Source organism: Thunnus albacares, chromosome 11 (genome assembly GCF_914725855.1).
Source record: "Thunnus albacares chromosome 11, fThuAlb1.1, whole genome shotgun sequence".
In the NCBI taxonomy this organism is placed as follows: Eukaryota; Metazoa; Chordata; class Actinopteri; order Scombriformes; family Scombridae; genus Thunnus; species Thunnus albacares.
Window position 1 is genome coordinate 15087025 of NC_058116.1, and position 24012 is coordinate 15111036.

General features: G+C 39.3%; 4 protein-coding genes across 4 annotated transcripts in view; all 4 read right to left on the bottom strand.

Moving 5' to 3' along the window:
- Positions 1-24012, bottom strand: part of hoxd3a (homeobox D3a) — a 66770-nt gene that overhangs the window by 14382 nt on the left and 28376 nt on the right. The gene's annotated exons all lie outside the window — the stretch shown is intronic.
- hoxd9a (homeobox D9a) lies at positions 10689-12308 on the bottom strand. The gene is made up of 2 exons (XM_044365428.1): positions 11536-12308; positions 10689-10994 (listed from the first exon to the last, which is right to left on the bottom strand). The coding sequence occupies exons 1-2, from the start codon at positions 12113-12115 to the stop codon at positions 10750-10752; spliced, it is 825 nt and encodes a 274-aa protein (XP_044221363.1). The 5' UTR covers positions 12116-12308; the 3' UTR covers positions 10689-10749.
- On the bottom strand, positions 13614-16895 carry hoxd10a (homeobox D10a). Its single transcript, XM_044365427.1, has 2 exons — positions 15419-16895; positions 13614-14603 (listed from the first exon to the last, which is right to left on the bottom strand). The coding sequence occupies exons 1-2, from the start codon at positions 16164-16166 to the stop codon at positions 14329-14331; spliced, it is 1023 nt and encodes a 340-aa protein (XP_044221362.1). The 5' UTR covers positions 16167-16895; the 3' UTR covers positions 13614-14328.
- hoxd11a (homeobox D11a) lies at positions 17156-21942 on the bottom strand. The gene is made up of 2 exons (XM_044365430.1): positions 21172-21942; positions 17156-20499 (listed from the first exon to the last, which is right to left on the bottom strand). The coding sequence occupies exons 1-2, from the start codon at positions 21773-21775 to the stop codon at positions 20264-20266; spliced, it is 840 nt and encodes a 279-aa protein (XP_044221365.1). The 5' UTR covers positions 21776-21942; the 3' UTR covers positions 17156-20263.

Here is a 24012-nt window from a genome sequence, read left to right on the forward strand (position 1 = left end):
ATCAGTAAAAATGCATTTCACATTTCAGTATTTGTTAGACAGCCTGACCTGCCTTTCACCTTGCCCTGCTAGTCCTTCAGACGGGTCAAAGCCGAGATACACAACAAAAGAATGATAAAGTCAGCGTTTCCTGACTGCTTGTGTTAACTGAAAGCCCAACTGGTTCAGCTTCAGTCTTTTTTTCATTACATTTTAGGAGCTTTTTCCACCAAAAAGCTCTAAAACTGAGCGTGTGAGCAGCAGAAAACAGAAGGCCTATTTAATCTCATTTTCGGGCGAAGTCAGGGCGCGTTTTTTTTTTGACTGACAACAATAGAAAATAAAGATTTAATCACCCCAATCCGTCGAATTTATATAAAAAAACATTTTATGATTATTAGGTTTCATTTCTAGGAATGACTGAGGAAATTAAGCAGATAAGGCCTACAGAGGATATGCATTAGGCCTATAGTGACTATAGGCCACATCATGTGAAAAATAGAAAACAGCTGTTATTGTAGTTTCCTGTGGTAAACTCATACCAGTACGCATAAAAAACATCTTATACTGTTAAACTAATAATGTATGAAATTCTAACTGACGGATACAACTGAAAACAGCAGATTTGTGATGGAAAACGAATTCGTATTGTTTTAATTAGGCCTTTTAGAATAATTCACCAAATTCTCCAATAATCTCGGAAAAAAAGATGAGTCTGGTGACCGCAGGTTTAATTGTCCGTCTCCAGGCAAATAAGCAGCCCAATGCTATCAGCTAACCCAATCATACAGCAGCCAATCAGACCAGCAAGTTCAATAACACCATCCAAAAAAAAAACGCACCGATTGAGCCTTAAAAGGTCTTTATACCCAAAACCAATACCAAGCAGTGTAACAGAAGAGAACCCTCACAGCAGCACATCATCATAACTATCTCTGGCCCGAGCACACACTCTGCTGCCGCTTTTAGAGGCAGGAAACAGCATATACTAGTCTGTGACATCACACGCCCATAGCTCCAGCAATTGATAAAACGCAGCTTACCACAGAGACCGCAACACATGGCGCACCACGGAACAAACGCATCCACGAAGGAAAAGTCCGCCTGGTACAGCTCCCCGCCAATTGAAGCTCTATTCCAACCCATCTGGACCGTCTTACTAATACACAATGAGAATTATATTTTGGCTTGTCAAGTCCCAGGCCATAAAACAAACTTTAATGGCATCACGTGTTTCCTCGCAGCCATTCACAACACCGCGCAGGCCCATAAATAACCCTGAAAGTTGCACTTACTCAATAACGCCGATTACGCTGCTGTGCATTAAGGAAAAGTCGTAGGAATGAGGGAGCTGGGAGGCTGTAACAGTGTCATGGTTGAAATGGGAACAGAGGTGCACTTGGACAAGATAAAAAATAGATTTTATTTTATGTTGGCATTGTAGTAATGTGCATATTTCAGTCAGTCAACCAGTAACAAAGTATGACACTCTTAATAACTGTGTCTTTGCTCACTAGAACTAATATTCTCAGACTGCTTTATGGCCTTTTCTCAAGTTATATTAGTCAATAGTTTTAATTCATTTCAATGCATTTTGCTGAAGCCGTTTGACCTCTAAAGTGTTAACAAAAACATGATACATGCATCAATGATCTGTGCTCAAATACATTTTTTTAAATCCCCTGTGAACCTGCCACAGTAAGACTGATGTCATTCATTTATCCGGGCCAATCCCAGAGCGCACAGCATTTTTTTCTTTTTTGCTCCTCCTCTCCTTCCCTGTCCAAACTGGACAGAGCAGATGATGTTGAGGTTTGTGTGGCTGCTACTGTGGGGCAGGTACAATAAAAGGGGAGGGCATCAAATCAGAGGCTTGTCACTTTTTTTTTTTTTTTTTTTTACATGCATGTCCCATAAAAAGGTTATTTCCCTGTGGATGATTTGAGGGTAAAAATATCCTGTGTGGCTTCTAGGGTGTTTGAGAAGAAGCAGGTCCCTACATTGATCCTACTGTTTGAGAACATAGTAGCTGCTAAGTTGTCATATATAGTCATATATATTTTTTTATTACCTAGTAATTAAATCTAGCAATTTTATTTTCAGCTACACCTCTTTTTGTAACTACAGTTCTCAAGAAGCTCTCAAGAGAAAACGTTGAAGCTGCTGCTGTAATTAAAGCATCTTAAACTGAAGTGGTTGTAAAGTGTCCATTGTGTTGGCTGTACAAGATAAATAAATGAGAATAAACAACAGTTTGTCTTTCTGCTGGTGCTCTGTGATACACTTCATGTGGTTTGTACAGAACGCAAACACATAAACATCCCTCAGTAATAAAAAAACGAGTACCTCATCTCATGTGTTGCCTCACTTAGCTTATTACAGCTGCAGCAGCAAAAAGGGTGACTTTTCTTACTCACAACTCCCCCAAAAGCACTTTCAAAAACGAGCTAGATCATGTGACCACGTGTCTCAGCCAATCACAGAGTCCAGGAACCTGCTGCTGGATGGGAGCAGAGAGGCTGACTGTTGGGCAACAGCGCCTTCTGCTGGCTTTAGACGGTTTCCCCCTTTTTCCACTGCAAAAAGTGTCCATCTATACAAACAAGTTATTTCATCCAATCCCATAGTTTATATCATAAAACTAGTGACACAGGTGTGCAAGAAGGCTGCAGGAAGTGCACTTTTTTCAAAAGCAAATGAGATTATTTTAATATTTTGTTGGACTAAATGTTTTTTGACGCTATAGTTGACTGATGAGCCTTGATTCAAGATATTTTCACCTTCCTTAAACAGATTAAATTGGATTAGTCACATAAAGAATCATATAATCCTTTTGCATATTTGTCTCCCTTGGTTTAGGCAATTAAATTGGTTATAAAGAGTGAGCATGAAACTGAATGCCATGCTTAGATTGGTATATTTTTCACTGTTGATCATATTATTCATAGTAACGCACTTGAAGGAAAATAAACGTGTTGCTTTTGATAACAATGAAAACATATAAATGAATGAATCAATTTACCCAACTAACGAAAAAAAATTATATATATATATACACACATACATATATAAATAAGAAAATGAAAGTATTATACAAACACAGCTTATTGTACCTTGTTAGATTCCCTACGGCTTGTTATTAAGAAACATTTGTTTACAAAGGCTGTCTGTTATGTGACCAGAAGACATTTCTGCGGGTGATTTAAATAAGAGTGAAAAGGGGAAACCACATCCAGTCCGTGGAAACTGCAATCTGTTAAAATGTGTGGAGGCCTGCGGTCAGTTTCCACTTAATTACAGACAACAAACACATGTAGAATATGTAAGCTATGTGCATAGTCAAATTAACAACACTGGCTGAACCCCATCTCATTTTCTCAGGCTTCTACTTGTGTCTGTCTTGCAGGGTCCATTTTGCCGCATTGCAGTAAGGTTGTAAATACTTTCGCAGCTGCCTGTCAGGCCACAGTGAAATACTGTCTTTGTTCAGTTGGCCCCATCTCCAGGCAGCTGAAAACAGCTATGAACACTGAACTTCTCCCTGCCAGGATTGCATATTCTGGATATAGCAAAGCAGATTTGTTATGTGTCGATTATTGTGCAGAATTTAAGCAAGTGCTCAGTGTGTGAAAAGCAGCAGATTACTGCAGGTTTTATAGCAGCTCGAGAGATGCAGGATTATATAAATTGTGTTCAGCGACTTTTGGGGAAAACTGATGAATACAAAACAGACTTTTCGACATGACATATGCTGCTTCAAACTAAATCGAAATGAGGAATATTCAGTTAAATACACGAAGCACTTTTCTGATTGGAGGAGAAATTACTGCATCAAAAAACTGCTGCTCAAACCTCTCAGACGCCATCATCACTGACTTCAAACACAAACTATATGTGTGCATAAAAACACTTCAAAGTCACCAGCCAGAATAAATACATTCACAAGATACATTAAACACTGTAAAACTATTTCATAATCAAAGTTTCTTTATTTCTAATCAGATTATCTTGGATTCTTGCAGCATGGTAGCATGCACATTATCATTTCTGAGTTAATCAACAACCTTCTCTTCGTGTTAAGTATAAAAAACTATTTATATCATATCAGTACATCCAGCAGAATCACCAAATTACCTGAGAGTCATTACCTTGCTGCTAATTTACATGACTAATGAAACAGGAAGCTGTCAGGCTTCACATGCAGACACACACACGCGTAAATGAAGTCCAGTATCACACAGAAAGCTTACCTATAGAAGGGAGGTAATCCATGTTTATTCTTTGAGGTTTACCTATGCTCTGCATTTTGATAAAGCTACGAGGAGCCGGTGTTGCTCTGCGTGAAGAGGTCTGTTATGGAGAAAGTTGAAACGATCCTCTTGTCATCCAGGAGACCGAGCAGCGCAGTGCCGCAGATATGTGCTGATCAGACGTTTATGAAACGAATGACTGGCAATTTTTTAAGAGAACCGTGGCGTATCGGTTTGGGCGCCATAGACGCAGAATGCAGTGGGAAAAAAATCGCCTGGGAAATCAGGAAAAGAGCCATGAAGACGTTTGCCTCTCACACATGACCAGTGGCATCCAATGACAGGCGATGGAGGCACATAAAAAGGTCTATTAGGCCTACCAAGCTGTAAATTGTCCCTCTCACAAAAAGGAATTTGGACTGCAGCAATTCTCCCCATCTTTGCGCATATAGAAGCCCCCGCCATGTCCTCTAGAGAAAAACAAGAGTTTGTTCCTGCTACTCAGCCATCAAATGTTTAATCTAGAAGCTGCAGTTTGACTGCCGCCTTTTAAAATGTGTTAACCTCAGCAAGATGCTAATTTTACAGAATAACAGAAAACATTAGAGTGGACAGAATTTATACATTTTTGTTCAACTTATGGCAAAATGATGTTGATGATGCGATGTTTACTTTGCTCATAAAAGCTGAATGATTGAGAAAACATTTCTGTTTACCCCCCAAAACATGATGATTTATTTCTTTTTAACATTTAGGGGTTTTATTGTGTTGAACAGAAGCTTTTTGCACCTCTGAAAAGGACGGAGAAATTCAATGTTTCACTTTTCTTTTTTGTTTTTCAGTAAGCGGTCTGTGGAAAAGCTGTTAAGTTAATGTCACATAATAAAACCAGTAAGCTTACTGGGTTTAAATTACGTATACTTAAGTGGAAATAAAAGGAAATTAATTTATCCTCGTTAAATTTAGCCTAATACCGTCAGACTGGCCTTCTCCGTTTTGATGTTTGGGCCTATTTATTGTTCTAGGTGTGTTTTCAGCGGATCTGTGCTGCTGCATCGACTTGTCTCCACAGATTGTATACTGGAAAACGATCACGTTCATCTGCAGTCTGTAAGACGCCCTTAAAAAGCTCTGTTGTTATTCATATGAAAGAGAAATTATTGTGATATCAATATTTTTTTTTTCACACCATTAACCTTCGAGATTTAAAGGCGTGATTCTGCAACTGCATGCAGTCCATGTGAAGCATATTTCTGCAGCAAGAAGGAATTTCTTTTATTTCAGTGTCGTTCATCTGGTGGCATGCCAGAGTCAGCACTGTGCGATTTATAGTCAGACTATGGCTCAGTCTCTGGTTTCCTGTCTTATTGTGTGTGTGTGTGTCTGTGTGTGTGTATGTGTGTGTGTAATGCAAGAGATCAGGATTTGTAGCATTACACAACTATGACAATATTGCAACTCTATAGTCCATTGGGAAGAGGTCATTCTTATTCATTCTTGAGAGAAAGAAATATACGGATGAGCATCGCCTTAGTCTCAGTGTAAAGATATAGGACCATCTGTCTGTTCATTCTTCTTACATGATGTTACTGCCTTTTATTTTACTTCACCGTTGGTAAGAGTCGCCACGTTGCACTGGAAGAGACGTAAAAGTATGTGAATGATGGAGAGCCAAAGGCGAAAAGAGAAGCTCACAAGGACCATTTTCTTTGATTAGAGAAAACAAATGGTGTTTGGTTTTATTTCCCAAAAGTGAAATAAATACATTTTATTCATGAGAGGAAACTAGACACAGCCAGAATATACCTTCCACTGCTTTAATCCTGTATTTCTGACTGCTATCTGAATGCTATTTAAAAGAAAGATAAATATAGTCTATATAAAGCATGAAGTGGTGGTGGCGTGTGGTGGTGTGTGTGTGTGTTTGTTGGGGTGCGGCGCAGATCAAGTTAGTGGTGGAAGTAATACACACAGCCACACCTAGATGACTAATAAAGATGCAGCAGCTCGCCAGAACAGCGACACTCTGTCTGCATATTAATTCATGGGTGTGGAGGGCTCGTCTTTCTGTCTATTCCCACTTCTATTCTAATTTATCTGTTCAGCCAAAAGCTTCCTTTCATATCAGATAAGTCATCAAAGACAAACATTCAAGGAAATCCAGTAATAATCAATAAATTAGCTACTGTATGTGTTTTTATATTTTCATATCATGACTCTTTACTTCTGAGGAAAATATTCCAACTAAAAATATCATGGTTATTAAAGTAAGTATCACTCTATATAAATATGACATTTGATATGTTGTGTAGCGCCAACAGGGAAGTAGACTTTAGGCTCCTGTAATGTACATGTATTAAAATCTTGCTTCATTATCATCATCACAGAGCTCTAGTTGCTCTTCCTGCACCACCTTGTCCTTGAAAATTCATCCAAATAAGCACAAGCCATTATGTTGCAAAGGTAAGCCTATGATTTGATGATTTATATCATGTTTGTTAACTAACTAACTACGTTTTCAGGGCTGTATGTTCACCCAGTTCTGCTTTTTGCACTCACATCAGATTCAAACCCTGGAATCAAGTATCAGAGTGTTGTCGCAAAGAAAAAAGTTAATGATTATTATCCATCTATGCACCTATCAAACCTAACTAAGGTTTTTTTGGGTTTTTTTTTTTTTTTTTACATGCACACCAACATTTCAATTCCTTTAGTAAGCCAACAGACTCACTGTAGGCTGTACACCACATGATTCAACACGTACTGTTGAGTTTATGACGTTTAAAAAACCTGTATTCATTTTCTCTGTTTTTGTCTAGAATTAAAAAACAAAGGAGCGTCCAGGTGTGACGTTATGCGTCACAATTCACTCTAAAATGAAGGATACCTGCCGGTCAAAGTGCGTCATCGTCCTCAATTGCTTTACATTTATTGTTACTTTCCTCGTGAACACAAACAAGCAGGCTGGAGACATTAAACAGTTAATGGTCTTACACCAAAGTGTTTGTGGGTTGGATTAGAGACACAATGTACGATCTATTGGATATAAAGTCCCCTGCAGGCTTGTCAAAGGGGATTGCTGAAATATGATATATTGTCCCTTATATGCATTTTCTCTTATTTGACTTCGAAGGACGTGTATTGTTGACCCTGTTGTGGAAAAGCCCGAGCATTTTCCCCAAGTGTGTTCCCAGTCGTTTGGCTAATTCCCACAGCTCTGATCTTAACCTACATGCAGCCTCGACAGAAATAACACCGGATAAAGAGTGTGGATATGGAGCAGCACAACATCTATGGGCGTAACATGACTGCATCTAATGACAAGAGTGAAGCTAACCCCTCTTATGGCCTGTAAGGAAAAGAGGAACATGACTATCTATAACGGTACAGTGAGGATTACTGCATGAAAATGGGGATAATGAGAGGAATTCCCCCTCTCTGTGCATGCCGATATGTTAAAAGATATATTTCTCCTTATCAAAGAAGCGGTCAAATACACTTATTGTGCGCGTGTAAACAGCGTGTAATCGTGCATTTTCAAATAAAGAAGCTGAACATTGTCAGTTTGAGGTCAGAGGTCACCTCATTCACCAGGCGATTTTGATTATAGGCCACTGTACTCATCTCATGAAGCCAAGTGTATCAAGACTCAGATAATCAATTCAATATTTTTCTGTTGCTACAATATTGTGCTCAGAGTGCTGGCTTTCAGCATTTGGATACTTTTTTTTTTTTTTTTTTTTACAACTGGGACCCTCATGACAATCATCACGTTTAATGGCGATGACTAAACTAATGCTGACGCTGACTCCTGAGGACACAGAGCAGTATACACTCAGGGAGGCGCCTCTTATTCTTCCTCTGCAGACTGGATCCAAACACAGCAGAAAAGAGAGAGAAAAGTAGGCTGCTCTGGGCCGTTTTCATCAAGTATGTCATCGGTGTTTAAAGCTCGTATAATCTGTTATACGAGCTGCAAGTGAGATAAATGAACAGCGAGAATTGATCAGCGGGCTTTTGCGTATCAGATAATGGAAAATCAGAGGACTTCGGGCCTTAAGTGTGTCTATGTTACTCAGTTTTGGAGTCACAAAATGCCAAATTGTAGCCCATTTTTAATCCCTCTTAGCTACAGTTAATTAGTGGTAATTGTATGGATTTATTGTATGAAATGCAGTGGACTGTACCACTCACAAAGACAAATATATATACATATATCTATTTGGGCTATTTTCTTTCAAACATCCAATATAGAATCACCTCTAGACTCTTTTTCATGTCAGGGATTTGGAGGGGAAAAAATCCACATTTTATGACATTGGTTAAAATATCACCACTATTTGTATTACTTCACCATACAAGGACAAAATAAAAGGCACCTAAATTTAAAAAATATTAAATACATTGGATACATTGAGTTCTGAGGCCTTTGCCGGAGAAAGTTTTAAAAAATTCATTTCTGAAGGCAGATAATTGTTACTACTGTTGTTTACGGCAAACGAGGACGAGCTGAGACTAATAAAAACCTTCCAGCCTTTTTATTAACCCTTCCTAACAGTCTAGACGAAAATAACCTTCCCTTTTTGTTTGAATGTGTGACAGACTGTTGAAATGTGGAATCTGAAAGTTGCCACGATTAGACTAAACAATCTGCACACCAACAACTGCAACAGGCGAGACAAAAATATGAATTTAACTATTCCCAGATATTAAAGGAGTGTCATGTTCTTGTTTTTTTTTTTCCAATACGAACAGCTTCCACGTAAATCGGGATGGTATCATTATCATGGCCTTCATGTAGTTCTTAGAAAATCACAATCTGAAAACTTATAATTTTACATAAACTATTCTAGGGTTGTTTTTTCAGATCTTTTTTAAACATGTTGTTTCCTCATCTAAATGAATGAATCCATGAACACATTGATTATGGTCTGGCTCATGCATGTGTCGCTATAATTGAGACTAAAAGAACAATATCGCCCTCTAGCGCTCTCGTTACTTCTCCAATAAAGCTCACAGCTCCAGCAAAGCTAAACAGATTGCATTTAGTTCTGCATATTTCAGGATTTTTTCCATTTGATTTGACCGGAGCTGAAATAAAAACATTATAATTCATATGTTTGCAACAAGAACAATAATAATTTGGAGGAATTTAACCGGAAGACTGATTTGTTTCCTCTGAGTTTGTATAAAACAGGATTATGGTTTATATTTCAACATTAATGAAAGCGAGGCTGTGTTGGACACCAGTCAAAGTTAAGTTTTTTCCCATCGGTGGGAAGTGGAGTTGATGAATAAACGTGACCATTAAGGTGGGGGTGATTTCCTCTGAAACAATTCATCGACCAGACACCCTGTGGAAAAGTGTCTACATGCTGTTTGTCAGCAACAGACGCAAACGCCCAAGAAAAGGAGTTTCAAAGGGGAGTGTAATTACTGGCCAGGCTCATAAACTAATTTAGGCCAGACGTCTAGCCATTTCTAAAGCTTTATTGGACCGCGTTTCTTCCTGCTTTAAAGTCATTATTCGTACAAGTTGGACAATAAATTGGAAATCCGCGCAACACCTCTCCTAATCGTAAACACTTTATTACTCGTTCATCTACGTTTCAAATGAAATCCACTGTTAAAAAAGGTGAAATTTAACATCACAGTATGTAACCTCATTTAGGATTAAAGGGCGATTTAAACCCTTTTAATCTCCTCACATGCGTTTGTTGCGTGTAGAAACTATTTAATTGTGACTGCAACTGGGCGACATTTTACGTTGTATTTCTCTTTTATGTGCCTGCAAGACAATGCTCAGGAGTTAAATTACTTTTACAATTAAAATAAGATTATTTAAATAAAAACAAGCTACTAATAAGCCACTAACATGCACAGAAACCTATTAAATGTGTTACTTAAAGGAAAATCTGAGCGTATTTATTGATGTTTTAGGATTAGATGGATAATTTTACTCTTCTTCAAACACTGCAGCAGCAGCTCACTTTGGTGTGTGAGAAAGTTAAACACAGGCGTATCTTTTTTTTTTTTTTTTTTTAAACATTTCTTTTCAAGTAGAAATCTCCAAACACTTTGTTGATGCATTATTCCCATGTGCGACACAGACAGCAGTCAAAGTAGATTAGCTGTGAAAATGTTTTATGTACAACTCCAAATTCTTAACAAAAGCAACACACATTTCCTTAAAATGGGGATGCGCAACATCTCTGTGAAACTGCTTGAACATCCCAGTTTGTGGATGAGTCTTATGTGTATGTGTGTGTGTGTGTGTGTGTGTAAAATTGTAAAACAGAAAAATTCAGATTGCCAAAATCATAGTTTCACTGTGTGTGTGTGTGTGTGTGTGTGTGTGTATGTACCAATCTGACCAAGACAAATTTTTGCGCATTTGTCCAATGACACTCAATATTATGCTATACAAGACGTCTTAAAAAATAAAACGGCTACCGAAGCTCCTACCAAAAATAAAATTTAATTTTTCAGATCCTTGGTACAAACATCACATGTGTGGACTTCATAGCTGCTCCTTGCCGCTCCTCTCTCTGTTCATCTTCTTCATTTTCATCCTCCTGTTCTGGAACCAGATCTTCACTTGTCTCTCGGTTAAACTGAGTATGCGGGCCACCTCGTAGCGTCGGTCTCTGGTCAGATACATATTGAAGAGGAATTCCTTCTCCAGCTCTAAAGTCTGATATTTCGTATACGGGCATCGCTTCTTTCTCGTGGATCGTGCGTGGATCCAGTTTGCTGCGGGGTTGTCTGGGGAAAAAAAAGAACAGGAGGGGATTAATAGTGGGGTTGAGGTGGGGGGGTTTACATGTAAAGTAAAGACACACATGTGATGAGGGTGATTTTGATTTTCAGTGACTTTGAGTGCAGTAAATGGTTGCCAAAGTGGGGTTCAGGGGCGTCAAAGGGCACTGGTGTGGCCTTAAGGGATCAAAAGCAAAACAGGGAATCGTTCTGGTTCTTTAGACAACGAGAAAAGGCGCAAAGGATTATTAATTTCATTCATAAAACAGCAGAAATTAAATTAGCTTTACGTCTGTCGTTAAAGTCTCCAGGTAAAACTTATCGAAATGGGGCAACATGTAGCTATTTTGGGTGTCCCGTGACATGAAAAACTTTAGGGTCCCCTGTAGTAACCCGTGTAGGGCGGGTTCTTTCTCCTTCCCGAGCCGCAGTATAGTAGGCTAGGCTACGAGACACTTTTATAGGTTAGTAAAACCTCCAGTTTTACACACCCAGCTCATACAGTTCTTCAGGTTGTAAATCAGCACTGGCTATTTCGTTTACTTACTTGGGTCAAGTTGTTGTTGTTTCTCGTCTTTGGGCTCGCTGTGGCTCGAAAGCTCACTTCCACTGTGCTCTTTGCTCGCCTTTTCTGGACACTCCGACACTCCACACGCGTATTGACCGGCGAGCGGCCGAGCCTCTGCCTCCGACGTGTCGCAATCTGACGTTTTCGGTGGCAAGACGTCTGGCTTTGTCCCGTACGGGCGACTGCTAGGGTGAAATCCGGCAAACGAAACGTGGTTGGAGATGGGGTCCATCCAGGAGCGGACGCCGACATATCTGCCGTCTGAGGCGGGGAGATGGGACTGGTGGTGGTGGTGGTGGTGGTGGTGCACATACGGATGATAAATCCCCTGCGGGTGAACCGGGGACCAAGACGATGAGAAAACGGCGGACTTTGGTGCAAAATTGCAAGAGGAGAAGTCTGCGTTGTCCCCAGCACCTGACGGCCTCGGGGTCACCGTGTGTGGAGCCTGAATAAACCGAGCACCGTACACATCCTCCGGCTCCTGCCCCATTATAGCGTCCACATAGCAGTTACTGAGAGTGCCACTGGAAGACATTTTTGATCTCTTCCTACTCATATAATAAGGGTTGAACTGTTACGGGAAGCTTCCCTCTATGAACAATCATAGTATTTTTGCTGGCCTGCACCTACAGGGATTGGTTACATGGATCACGTGGTCATATTTACCAATACTGCGAGTAAATCAATCCTGCCCTTGCTCTCTCTTTCTTTCTTTTTTTTTTTTCTTTTCGTCAGGTTTAATTTAGATTTTCATTTCACATATAATAAAAAAGTCCCATCAGATGTGACTGGAGGGCGACAACAATCGCAGAAAAAGAATACAAATGTTAATCCTTTTTTTTTTCCTGTTTCACATGTGGCTGCAGGACGTTGCAACAATGCAACCAGCTCAGCAGAGGAATAAGACACTTTTCCTCCCACACACAGTCCACCAACACGGATTCCCTGCATCTTAATGCTTGAGAAAACTCTTATAATATCGTCCTGATACCCCCAATGCTATAAAAGGGTTTATAGACTTACGGAGTCCTCGTAAAATACATGTAATAACATGTTGTAAAATAACAGACGCCATTTCCGTCCACAATGCGGTGTATCCGTTGTTAATATTCGGCGAGGAAACATATTTTCTGCATTGGTTTAATTTTTAAAGTTGAGCAGGAAACAGCAGTTGTGAAATTATTGTATTCATTCAAAGGGAGGCAATAATCTCTTTATGTATCAATAAATGTTTTATGAGGTGCGTGTGATTATAACATGCCGTCAGTAAAAAGAAAAAAAAAAAAGACTTGGAGAAGCAAACTCCATCTGTATATTTCTCTCTGAAAGCTGACATTTAAAAGTAGATGTTGAGTTTGTTTTTTAAAGTGGATTTTTTTCTCTTTTTTGCGCATTATGAAGTAGAATTACTTGACCTTCAATCCAGCAAAACAAACGCTTTCCAGGGGAAATAATCTATAAACTAGATAAGGAATAAATCTGCAGACTGTATTAGACAGAGTTACATTTTGACTCCACAGCAGACAATTAAAAAAAAAAAAAAAAAAAAAGTGTTATTTTGTACCCTTGAAAGAAAGGCAACGTGGCCATTGAGGCCTGCGTCGCCCAAAAAAGGAAGGAAGAGCTGTTTCTTGCCTGTGAATTTGTGCTTGAACATAACTTACCCCGTCAAACAGTCCATATAATATTAGATGTTGCGAACAGGGCCGAAAATAAAGCAAACACACAGTTTTACTTGATTTGTCTCTTTTCCTCTGTATGCGTCTTTATACACAAATAGACGACTGGAGGAGGAGGGCGGCGGAAGAGGCTTATTTAGACTATTTTATATAAACCTTTTAGGCGTTTTTTTGTGTTTAAATTCACAAATAACAGTCTGTAATCTTCAATTGGCATATAAGGAAGTGTAATATCTTTAAACGCGACTGATGATAGACTAATCATTTTATCAGGACAACTAAAAACCAAAATTTTAAAGTGTTTAAGCCCAAAGAGTCATCGTCACATGAAGCCAGAAGATAATTTCAAACATTTAGTGAGATAAGAACATTTCTTTAATACCATCGTTTCCTTTGTTGCGTTGAAGAGCAATTGTCCAATTTAGAAAATGTCCTTTCTTGCCCTTTGCTTCCCCTCATAAACGCCTCTAAGCAAAATAGTACCTGCGTCAGTGCAATTGAACACTCAGTATTTTGCAGTTGCGTATAACTGGTTCTGATAATTATAGATCAGAGACTTTGACAGCATAAACAAATACAAACAGGATTATTTGACCATCTATTTATTGCAAGATACATGCCACAAACATGCAATAAATTCACAATTAACCTTGTTTTCAGCCGCTTTAAAGGCCCATAGAAACATTTAGCAAATGGCTCGCACCCACTGTAGAACAAAATCTGCACTATACGACAATCAGTGTGCTTTCATGACTGAAACAGAGTAACTCCTTCCCGAACAGCTCGCCGTCGCGACATCCTTCTTCAGACTGAATTAAATGTCTGCTGACAGAGGGGAAGAAATCTACTGCACCAATAATTTAAGACCAAGAAGTGTTACCCTGTGATAAAACAAAGACAAATACACGACGCCACACAAAGTACTAAAATTGGCACATAGAGTCACAGTTTCCTTGAAATTGAAGATAAACGTCCAATGCCACTGAAGCATCAAACTGAATATGAGAGGAAAATTTAAAAAAAAAAAAAAAAAAAAAAAAAAAAAAGGAAAAAAAAAAAAAAAGACAGCTAACCACTGGTACATGCAAGCTCACGAAAAAGTGAGATTTGAGGTGAGTTCACGGATGCGGTTTTCCCTGTTAATTTTCTTCAGTTTCATCCTGCGGTTTTGAAACCAGATCTTGACCTGTCTGTCGGTCAGGTTGACGCTCCTGCTGATCTCTAGGCGGCGCTCTCGGGTCAGATACATATTGAACAGAAACTCCTTCTCCAACTCCAAGGTCTGGTGCTTTGTGTAGGGACATCTTTTCTTTCTCCCACTTTTTGCAGTTAACCAGTTGCTTGTTGGCGCGTCAGTCTTGCAGTCTGTGAGGAGTCAAATGAAAGATATGATCAGTGTTTTTAGAGTAGTGCGAGGGTTGGGGGGGTTACGCTTGAACATCTCACCTGCTGCTTTGAATTTCACCTTTGGGAAATAACACAATATAAATGACTTCCCAGAATAAATAATATGCAGGGGGTGTTATTACTTGAGTACATGCCACCAAAAATAAAATAGAAATGAAAAGAAATCCCAGCTGATGAAACCGCACACCAGCACCAACATTTACACATCATTTTAAAAACTATTAATATCACTGGACCTTAAAACTACACACTAACAAGTAACCTGTATTTAAATTGCTGCATTTGCCAATATTTAATTGAATTTCAAATACAGATTACATAATACATATTATCACATTGTAGTTAAAGATACAGACTAAATTATCCAGCATTACACTGTGACCATGCAGCTGCAAATTAACAAAGTCTGAGGCTCCTTTTGTGTTAAATTTAGCATTTATTAAGCAAACGCGTGGTAGAATCATCAAAGCTGCTTTACTTTAATTTTTAGCTTCTGAAAACTGTGTAATATGTCTAAATATAAAGCAACATATTGTTCAAATATGTTTTCTAAAATGCTTATTATTTGAATTTCAGGGGGACACAGAGGATACTCTGCATGCCTCTGCATGCATAAAACCCATTCACTGTTGCCTATTACTGCAACCTGAGAAAGACTCTCATTAAACATTACGACTTTAGGGTTGTTTGTGTTTTATACTTGGTTTTATGATGCTGGAGCCTTCTCAGCACAGCGCCACGAGATAAAAAAGCTTTCATTGAAGCCAACCCACCTTTCCCTTCCTTGTGGTGCAGCTCAGGACTGGACACAGGGGCTTCCATGGAGCACTTTTTCTCCTCCGAGCTGGACTTGGGATCCGGGCTTTCTACGGGGACGGGTGTCCTTGAGGTTTCGGGGATTTGCGGGCCGTCCTCACTTTCCTTTTCCACCTCTGCGAAATTAGAAGACGACGAGGAGGAGTGCGGTTTCGGCGTGAGCCGGCTGAGCTGCATCAGTGTTGGGTTTGGACTCGGTGGATCATGACAGTAGTTTTCCTGGTGCTTCCCGTTCGCATAAGTTTGGCTCAGTCTGAAATAGCCCGGAACCGGGATCTCGGGACCATCGACTGGACACGACTCAGGAATAACGTTAGGATATGCGGGGACGTCTGAAGAGCTGACTTTTTGCACTCTCTTATCGGAGTACATGCAGCAGTTGCTTTCTTCCTTTATGCTCTGTGAAAATGTACAATTTGACATCTGACTGGACGGCTCTATTCTGCAGGGTCTATTCGGATCAGTCCAGTTATCTATTTGAGGTATGTACGAGGGGACATTCATGCCCATATTTTGGTGGTTGACCTCCCCTCTTTTGCCGAAAGACGGCAGGAGTCCACAGGTTTGCATTCCGTAAGTTCCCATTTCTGAGCCAGACGGCATGTACATGTTGCTGTTGGCGTAAAAGCTGTCCGTCCTGCAAGCACCAATTAAAGAGTCCACTAAATATGTGTTTGCCGCAGGTGAGCTACTGGGAAAGGACATTTTGGGGGGTTAAGTTCTTTGGAGGAGAGAGATGTCCTTTGTAAGCTGACATATCTAGGAAAAACAATCTCCGTGTAAGTCAGGATGCCTCCGGACCACATGACAAGCCCACCAATGAGATTTGAAAATGGCCTTGAGACGCAGCCTCCTCTCCCCCTGCACGCGCTCGCACTGCGGATGCAGACGTGGTCAACAGCGACACCTACAACGCGGACTTGAAATTGGTTCACAAGAATCGCGCTGGTGGAGGCATCGCGGGACTACAGAGACTGTTCAACAAAAAAAAAAAACCCTGCAATAATCACGTTTTTTTTTTTGTTTTTTTTTTTTTTATTTTTTTTAAGACACTTTGAATGTCACCAGAAAACACTTCACCCGCATTTGGATTTTCACCTACTCGAGAAGTGATGCTCACTAAGAGGTTTTCATGAGCTTCAAAGGCGTTTGTGTCTTTGTGTGAGAGACAGAGAGGAGAGGGAGTGTGTGTAACGTGTAGGCCTACGTGTGTGTGTGTGTGTGTGTGTGTGTGTGTGTGTGTGTGTGTGTGTGTAAAATGCTGCCTACATGGCGCAAAGGCGACAACGGCCCTTGAACAAATGTAACCAGCTCTACTGAATTAAATGTGCTGTTTTGTTTTTTTTGCATAAACCATCACATGATTCCACGCACACTATGGAAGCACCGCTAAGTGTATTTGCATATATTTTACTCATTAAAATGGGAAACAGAAAATAAATAAATAAATGAAGATACCAAATAAAACTACATTGTTTGCTCTGTTTTTCAATTAATTCAAAGATTTTTTTTGACTGTTGACTATTATTCTATTTTTTTTTTAAAAAAACAAACATTCGATATAAGGACAAAGTCATTTAAATATCCCGACAGACAAAAAACAAAAACAAAAAAAACAAAAACAAATCTAGTCAAAGGTAATTCAAAGTCAAATCTATAAGGTAAAATGTGGGCCCATCATTCACAGATTTAAATGAAAAAGCAGCTCTGTATGCATGAAGGTCAATAATCCTGCATCAAATATTACAGACAGAAACGGATAGAAAATTGTCCTTTATTAGCTGCACAGATCATTAAGCACAATATCTTTATTTGCATTTTTGTCACAGGTGTATTTTCGACTTTCAAATATTAAAAAAAAAAAAAAAAAAAAGTTTAATAACCTGCTGCACGCGGAGGTGTACACAGTGTGAGGATTATTCTGCTCATGGCGCCATTGTTTTTGTCTGCAGGGAAGGCAAATGTGTGCAAGAGAAACAATAAAAGAAAAGCACTTTGGAAGCACTCCTGGAAAAATCCATCGTCCAAAAATTCAGAAGCCAGGTTAAAAATAATCGCCAGTGCTGCTACAAGTCTTTACAAATTATCAAAACGCAGTAAATGCAGCTTGAAATGATTATATCTTTGGTGTTTATGTATCGAGCTTTGTCAGAACTTGAATCTTTTCAGCGCTTTTTACATTTGGTTACATGTGCAGTATGCAAATTTTAGTCACAAACAACAAAACACAGGCCTAATAAGCCACATTTTTTTGTTATGGAATAATTCTGGAAAATACATCCCCCGTTTAACACATTCAGTTATTTCAAAGGCAGAAAAAACTGCATTTAACTTAGACACGTGACCACACGGATATCATTTTTATTTGAATTATGTTTACTAATTATGCCACTGATCGCTCAAAGATATCACAAGGATATTTCGCATATCACGTGATGAACTGAACTGAAAACAAAATCTTTAATACACGTTTCTCTTCATGTGTAAACAACAATTCATAAACGCAAAATATGTACATAAGTCTTAGTGATATTTCGGAGAATAAAGCAATTTTAAAAAAGGAAAACATTGCTCCTCTTCCACGGTTTACGAATAATAATAATAATAACAACAACAACAACAACAACAACAACAACAAAATGATAATAATATACCACCAGGATGTATGGGGGTCCAAAAAGGAAAAAGTCACTGTTGCAGTTTCAAAGCAAAAGCTTTTGGGAGCTCTTAACATAACATAACATAACATAACATAACATAACACTAATGTTTTACAGCAAATAGGCGGCCGAAATACAGCCGCAGATAAAAGATAACTTAATAACAGTTACACAGCTGCAAAATGAAATGAAATGAAAGGAAATGTGAAGCACATTTATGTCAATAATCCCCCACAGCAGCATGATATTTGAGCCTGCAGAGACAGATTCCGTTGGCCTGCAGTGTAAAACTGAGCGGCCTCCAGGTAAAGATAGAGGTCTGTTCAGATGCGAAAACCCAGAGGCTTTACTGACACGGAGTAGAGTTATATTTCTTCTGCCTTGTCATCTAAAAACACTTGAACATGACTCGAAAATGAAACTGCTGCTTGGAAGATACCACACAGGAATTGCATCAGTTCAGCTGGATACGAGTGAAAATAAAGACATATATTCATATTATCTGTTTATTTCTCAGATCTCCTGACAAACTGTAAACCATTGTTGGACGGTTTGATTTAAACCACATGCTTTTTCTCTGGACATTTAAAAAACAGAAATTCTGTCGAAAACAACCAAGTTCTGGCTGATGCATGAATTCAGAGTTAAAACAAAAAACCTAAACAAAACATGTGTTAAACGGATTATTCCACCACTGAAACGATTTTCATGTTAAATCTGGCTGAACTCTGCATTCCCAACTGGCAGCCAAGCTGCAAGTCTGCCCTCATGTGGATACACTGAGAATCAAAGTGAAACACAGTTGGTAATGTCATTTCACTACAGGACATGATGACAACCCAATTAAACGCTTAATGAAACCTCAGTTTTCTAATAGCCTATTTGGGAAATAGATGTGATAGATCGCAAATGAAATAAACATGAATTCTCCTCCTGAGTTCTTTTTTTATTATTTTTTCCGTAAAAGGACGCTGAAACAAGTGTCATTCCTGTGATGCGATGACCCAGTATCATCACACGAATTATCAATAAAGCGACTGTTTCTGTGGCATCAATGCATTTATTTGCTGGTTACAAAAAATAACAGAGTGGTGTACACTGCTGAGGTAAAGCAAGGCGCTCAGATATAACTACTTCTTGTAGAAATAGTCTTGTGTCTTATAGTGGAGGTGCGCCAAGATGGAAACGGTTCACCTGCATTCATTAAAGAGAAAAACGCGCTTTTTTTGCAAACAGTTGGAAATCTCGTGCGTCAAACTCACACGTCGAGCATTGAGATACTATAAAAGCAGATAAACTTGGAAAATAAAAATACTCATCCACATATATGGGGTTCCTTGTTAGAATAACAACCGTTTCCAAGCTGAGACTGGCAGCATTACAAGTTCCCCAAGATGTCAGAATAAGCTAAATATGGACGGGATGCGCAAAAATCCCTTTAATTCTCCAAACATTTGTAGCCTGGAGTTAAACTAAAAGAATCAGTCTTCTTGTGGTCTGGGGGTTGTAACACCAAAATCCAATAGCCCTCTATTTAGACGTTTACAGCTACTTTTATTGTACTGTCTAGACGGTTCAAGGTTTAGTAAACAACCCAGTGTTTGAAAGCAGAGGAAATAATGGCACCATACAGGCCCGCAAGCGCCACATTTCTCCACTGATGGATCTTTAGAGCATTTTTTCTTTTTCTAATCTTTTTTTTTTTTTTTTTTGGTTGAGTTCACTTGACAGATTTCGTGACTATGATACATTTTGTTGACTTTATTTCACACCACAACGTTCATTACATGCGTCGTATAAATGCACATACACAAGGAAGCCTACATATATATATTTTTATAAATAATTTCAAAGCACAGCTCGCACTTTGCTAAAAGGAAATATTTGTTGCCAATAACGCGAAAAAATATGTGAACACAAATAAATAAATGCAGGAATAGTTTGCAAAAAATATGACACCTCGGTTTCCCAAATGCCAAATTTTTGTTAACAAAACTATTTTCAACAGGATGATAAAAGGTTCAAACACACAGGGGGGACCAGTCTTTGAAAGATATGCGTGTGTATACCTATTTTACTCTTCTCTCTCTCTCTGTGGATGTGTGTGTGTGTGTGTGTGTGTGTGTGTGTGTCTCCCAGGTATCAGAATAAAGGATTCCCAGTGAAATACTGTAGGCGATCGCGGTTCAGCTTTTTCTCTTTCATTCTTCTGTTTTGAAACCAAATCTTCACCTGCCGATCTGACAGGTTTAACATCTTGGAAAGCTGAAGCCGCTTCTCTTTGTTAATGTACACGTTGAAGAAAAACTCTCGTTCAAGTTCTCGGATCTGGTATTTGGAGTAAGGACACCTCTTCTTCCTGGACTTGGTTGATGAACCTGCACAAAAAGTGGGAGGAAAAAGATGTGAAATGTTTTTGTAAAATTGAAAATCAGGTTATAAAATGTTTTTAAAATAATACAGCTAACAGGTTGACAGATTGGTCACAGTTTATTTATTTCAGCACAAAGGCCCTCTCTCTGACACACACACACACACACACACACAAACACACCCACCCGCCCACCCACACACACACAGTCACTTACACAAACACACACACACATATATACACACACACAGATAGAGGAATTTGCATTAAAATGAATTTATACTGATGTTTATCGATATTACGGTGTTATGGCGGTAAACTCAGGGTTTGCCTGCATTTTCTTAAAGTGTTTTACCTGCACAGTATTACTGATAAGATGTAGTAAATAAAGCGATTTCTATTTCTCATTTATTCCCTAACAATACATATAAATTCCAGTTACAGAATATTGTCACTGGACACAAGGCAACCGTCAAAGTATGGTGACTTTACTGTTTCCCATTGTAAATACCTTTACAACCGTAAAGTAAATCTTATTGGGATATAAAAGCTTTTGCATGCTTATAAAGCGGCACATAACCCTGGACGGCCGCGACGGTGGACACAGTGCAGCCTAGTCTATTGTCTAAATTATTTACACCTTATACACTAGAAAAATGAGGAAATAAATAAAACTTACTCTGTTGGTTATTCTTGTCGCCGCAGTTGGAAGATGAATCCTCGTCGACGCTCCCGCTCGGCTCAGCTTTGTGCTGCTCCAGTTTGGTTAAAGCCTGATTGTTACTCGCAGCATCTCCGGGAACAGAGGAGTCTGTCTTTTGTTTGGGGGGCTCCGCGCCTGGCTTCTCCGAGTTAGAAGTGTCAAGAAACTGGTCGAAGCCCTGGGGGAGAACCCCATTCCGGCCGACACCGTTGAAGAAATTGCACGGCGAGCTCGTCCCTCCGTGGTGCCCGTACAGGGAGTCGTTTTTGAATATCACATCCGCCCTGCTGCTAGAGGACTGGATTAAGTCCCGATGCATTATCTCGTCCGTTGAATAGTAGGACGCGTAATTTCCCCTGTAGTGCCATTTGCTGGGATGGTCCAGTCCATAATCCCTGAAAGCGACCTCTCGAACAGGTTGCACTTGGCCAATGTTGGGGGAATAGGGGAAATTAATCTGACACGAAGTAGTCTGCGGTAAAAAGGAGGAGACTGATGTAAAATCAGGCGTCGAAACGTAATAAGTGCAGCTCGGTAAATACATATTTGACGCACAGCTGCGATCATCGTATTCCGTCATATCTCTTCCCTTTTCCTCTTTGCACCAGAGGAAAGGAATTGGCAGCTTGACTGTGTTAAACTTTGTCCATCTATGGCACCACAGGCGCGTGGAAAGACCCCGCCAGGGAGAAAAAATCGGAAACGTAGGCAGACCTGCAATACATCTTGATCGATTCTTGAGGTAATTGTGTCATGTGATCCAGCCAAGAAATTACCATACATCAATATCAGTCATTAGAAACTGTCCGGAGAAACTCATGTGAGCGCATGCAAGAGACTCCATTGGCTCCCTGGCTGCAGAGGAAACTCCTCTCCAGCCTTCTTGCCCTATAGCTCACGGAAAAAGAAAAAAAATAGTGAACCACCGCTGGAATATTTAATTGAATGCTTTACAGCAACACAGTCTTCATCGTGTAATGACCTGTAATGACAGCCACACACGCTCGTTTGTCTATAAATGTGCGCACTTTGGAGCAGGCATCCATGGGCAACAGTTAGGTTGGAAAACATTGAAGTTGACCTCCGCATTTAACGCAGAGCATAAGGAGAAGGCCTCCGTGCCTGCGTTGTGTGGCTGCATGGTTTACAAAAACCCTTCAAAAGCATATTATTAATATCATATAAGAAAGTCAGTTTTGATGCAAATAAATTTAAGGGGTCATTGCGTATAATCACTATGCTGGTTTGGGGCAGTTAAACACGCTCAAATAAACGCCAGCGGGAAATATTAGAATTACTAGTCAGCCACGGCCTGCAGCAATGCAAAAGAGTCAAGAGCCAAAACTGTAAGACTGTTAAAAGAATTACAAGAAAGAATTCGCAACTAAATTTTATTGCAAAGTATGCAAGCTGGCTCGTGTTTGACTTAAACTGAAAATCTGAATATCTACACATTGTTGCTGCTTGTTTTTCTAATTTGTTTCGCCTTAATATTTAATGCAGATGAACGCGCGTGAAAACAGCCAAATACAACAACCCACGGCTGCCTGCTGCAATTACAGGAAAGTTGATTTTGGATCCCACAAAACAGGAAAAAAAACATACGCTAAGTCAATTGCAAGCATGCATCACAAAGCACATTCAGCATGGCCAAGTCCAAAACAACTGGCGTTGACCGTCTGTGGTCGAGGTGATGTCCACCAAGCATTCACCAACAAGCCTCTGCACCCAAATCCTTTTATTGCACGGAGGCAGCTGCAGGGTGTCGGTGGGGAAAAAAGGTAAAACATTGGTGAATGGATTCCTTATATGTCTTCAAGCCTCTACTAATATTTTGTGTTTGCCTCTGTGAGTATATTTTTATGTTTGTTATTCACAACCAAGTTGAAAGAAAGAAAAATATTTAAAGCTTCACTTCGTTTTTTGTTGGGTTTTTTTTTTTTTTTTTTTTTGAGGGGGGGGGGTGGTTGTTTTTTTTCCAGGCCTTGTGCTGGAATGTACATTGAATGCAAAATTATCAGTGCAAATTGTGTCCATCCAGAATAAATGATGCTCTGATTTGAAGGCCATTTGTACTGTGACCAAAGGACTTAAAGATTCTTCAGTGCTTTAAGCTTAGAGGTCACACGCAATGTGGAAGTAGCTTAAAGGCGACTGGGTTTATTGTTATTGGGGGGTAAAATCAGCTCTGTGGTCGGGGTGTCTGTGTTCAACATTTACCACGTTGAAACGCCTCAGGCACTTAACAAAAATGCACACATGTACTTTTGAATTAGGCTAAAAACTGAGAATTTCTATATGTAAAAAAAAAAAAAAAAACAACAACAACAACAAAAACAAGTACAAACTAATTCACCTACAGATTGAACAAATCTTAAGCCATCACCAACTATCGTCAATTTTGCAGTGAAATGTTAAAGTGAGTGATGATTGTACAAGACTGAATTACTTTCTTTACCTCTCAGATAGACAAAGTTAAGACGACCTGTTGCTCGCATTGCTGTGACTGTTTCCGCAAAGTTGTTGTTTTTATTGTATCCTGTTTGTTGTAAAGCGTGGCAACGTGGTGTATTATTAATATCATTATTATTAATAATACTACCATTATTATTATTATTATTATTATTATTATTATTATTATTATTATTATTATTATCATCCCTTTATCCGTTGCACTTCCGCACTAAAATTGTGTGTATTCAGCGCTTTAAGCGTTAACCGTGTAAAATTCATTCGCGCACAAAACAACAACATGTTGAAATGAGTCTGAAGTAAATTCAACATTTCAAATTCTACTACAAGAGAAGTTTTGGATGA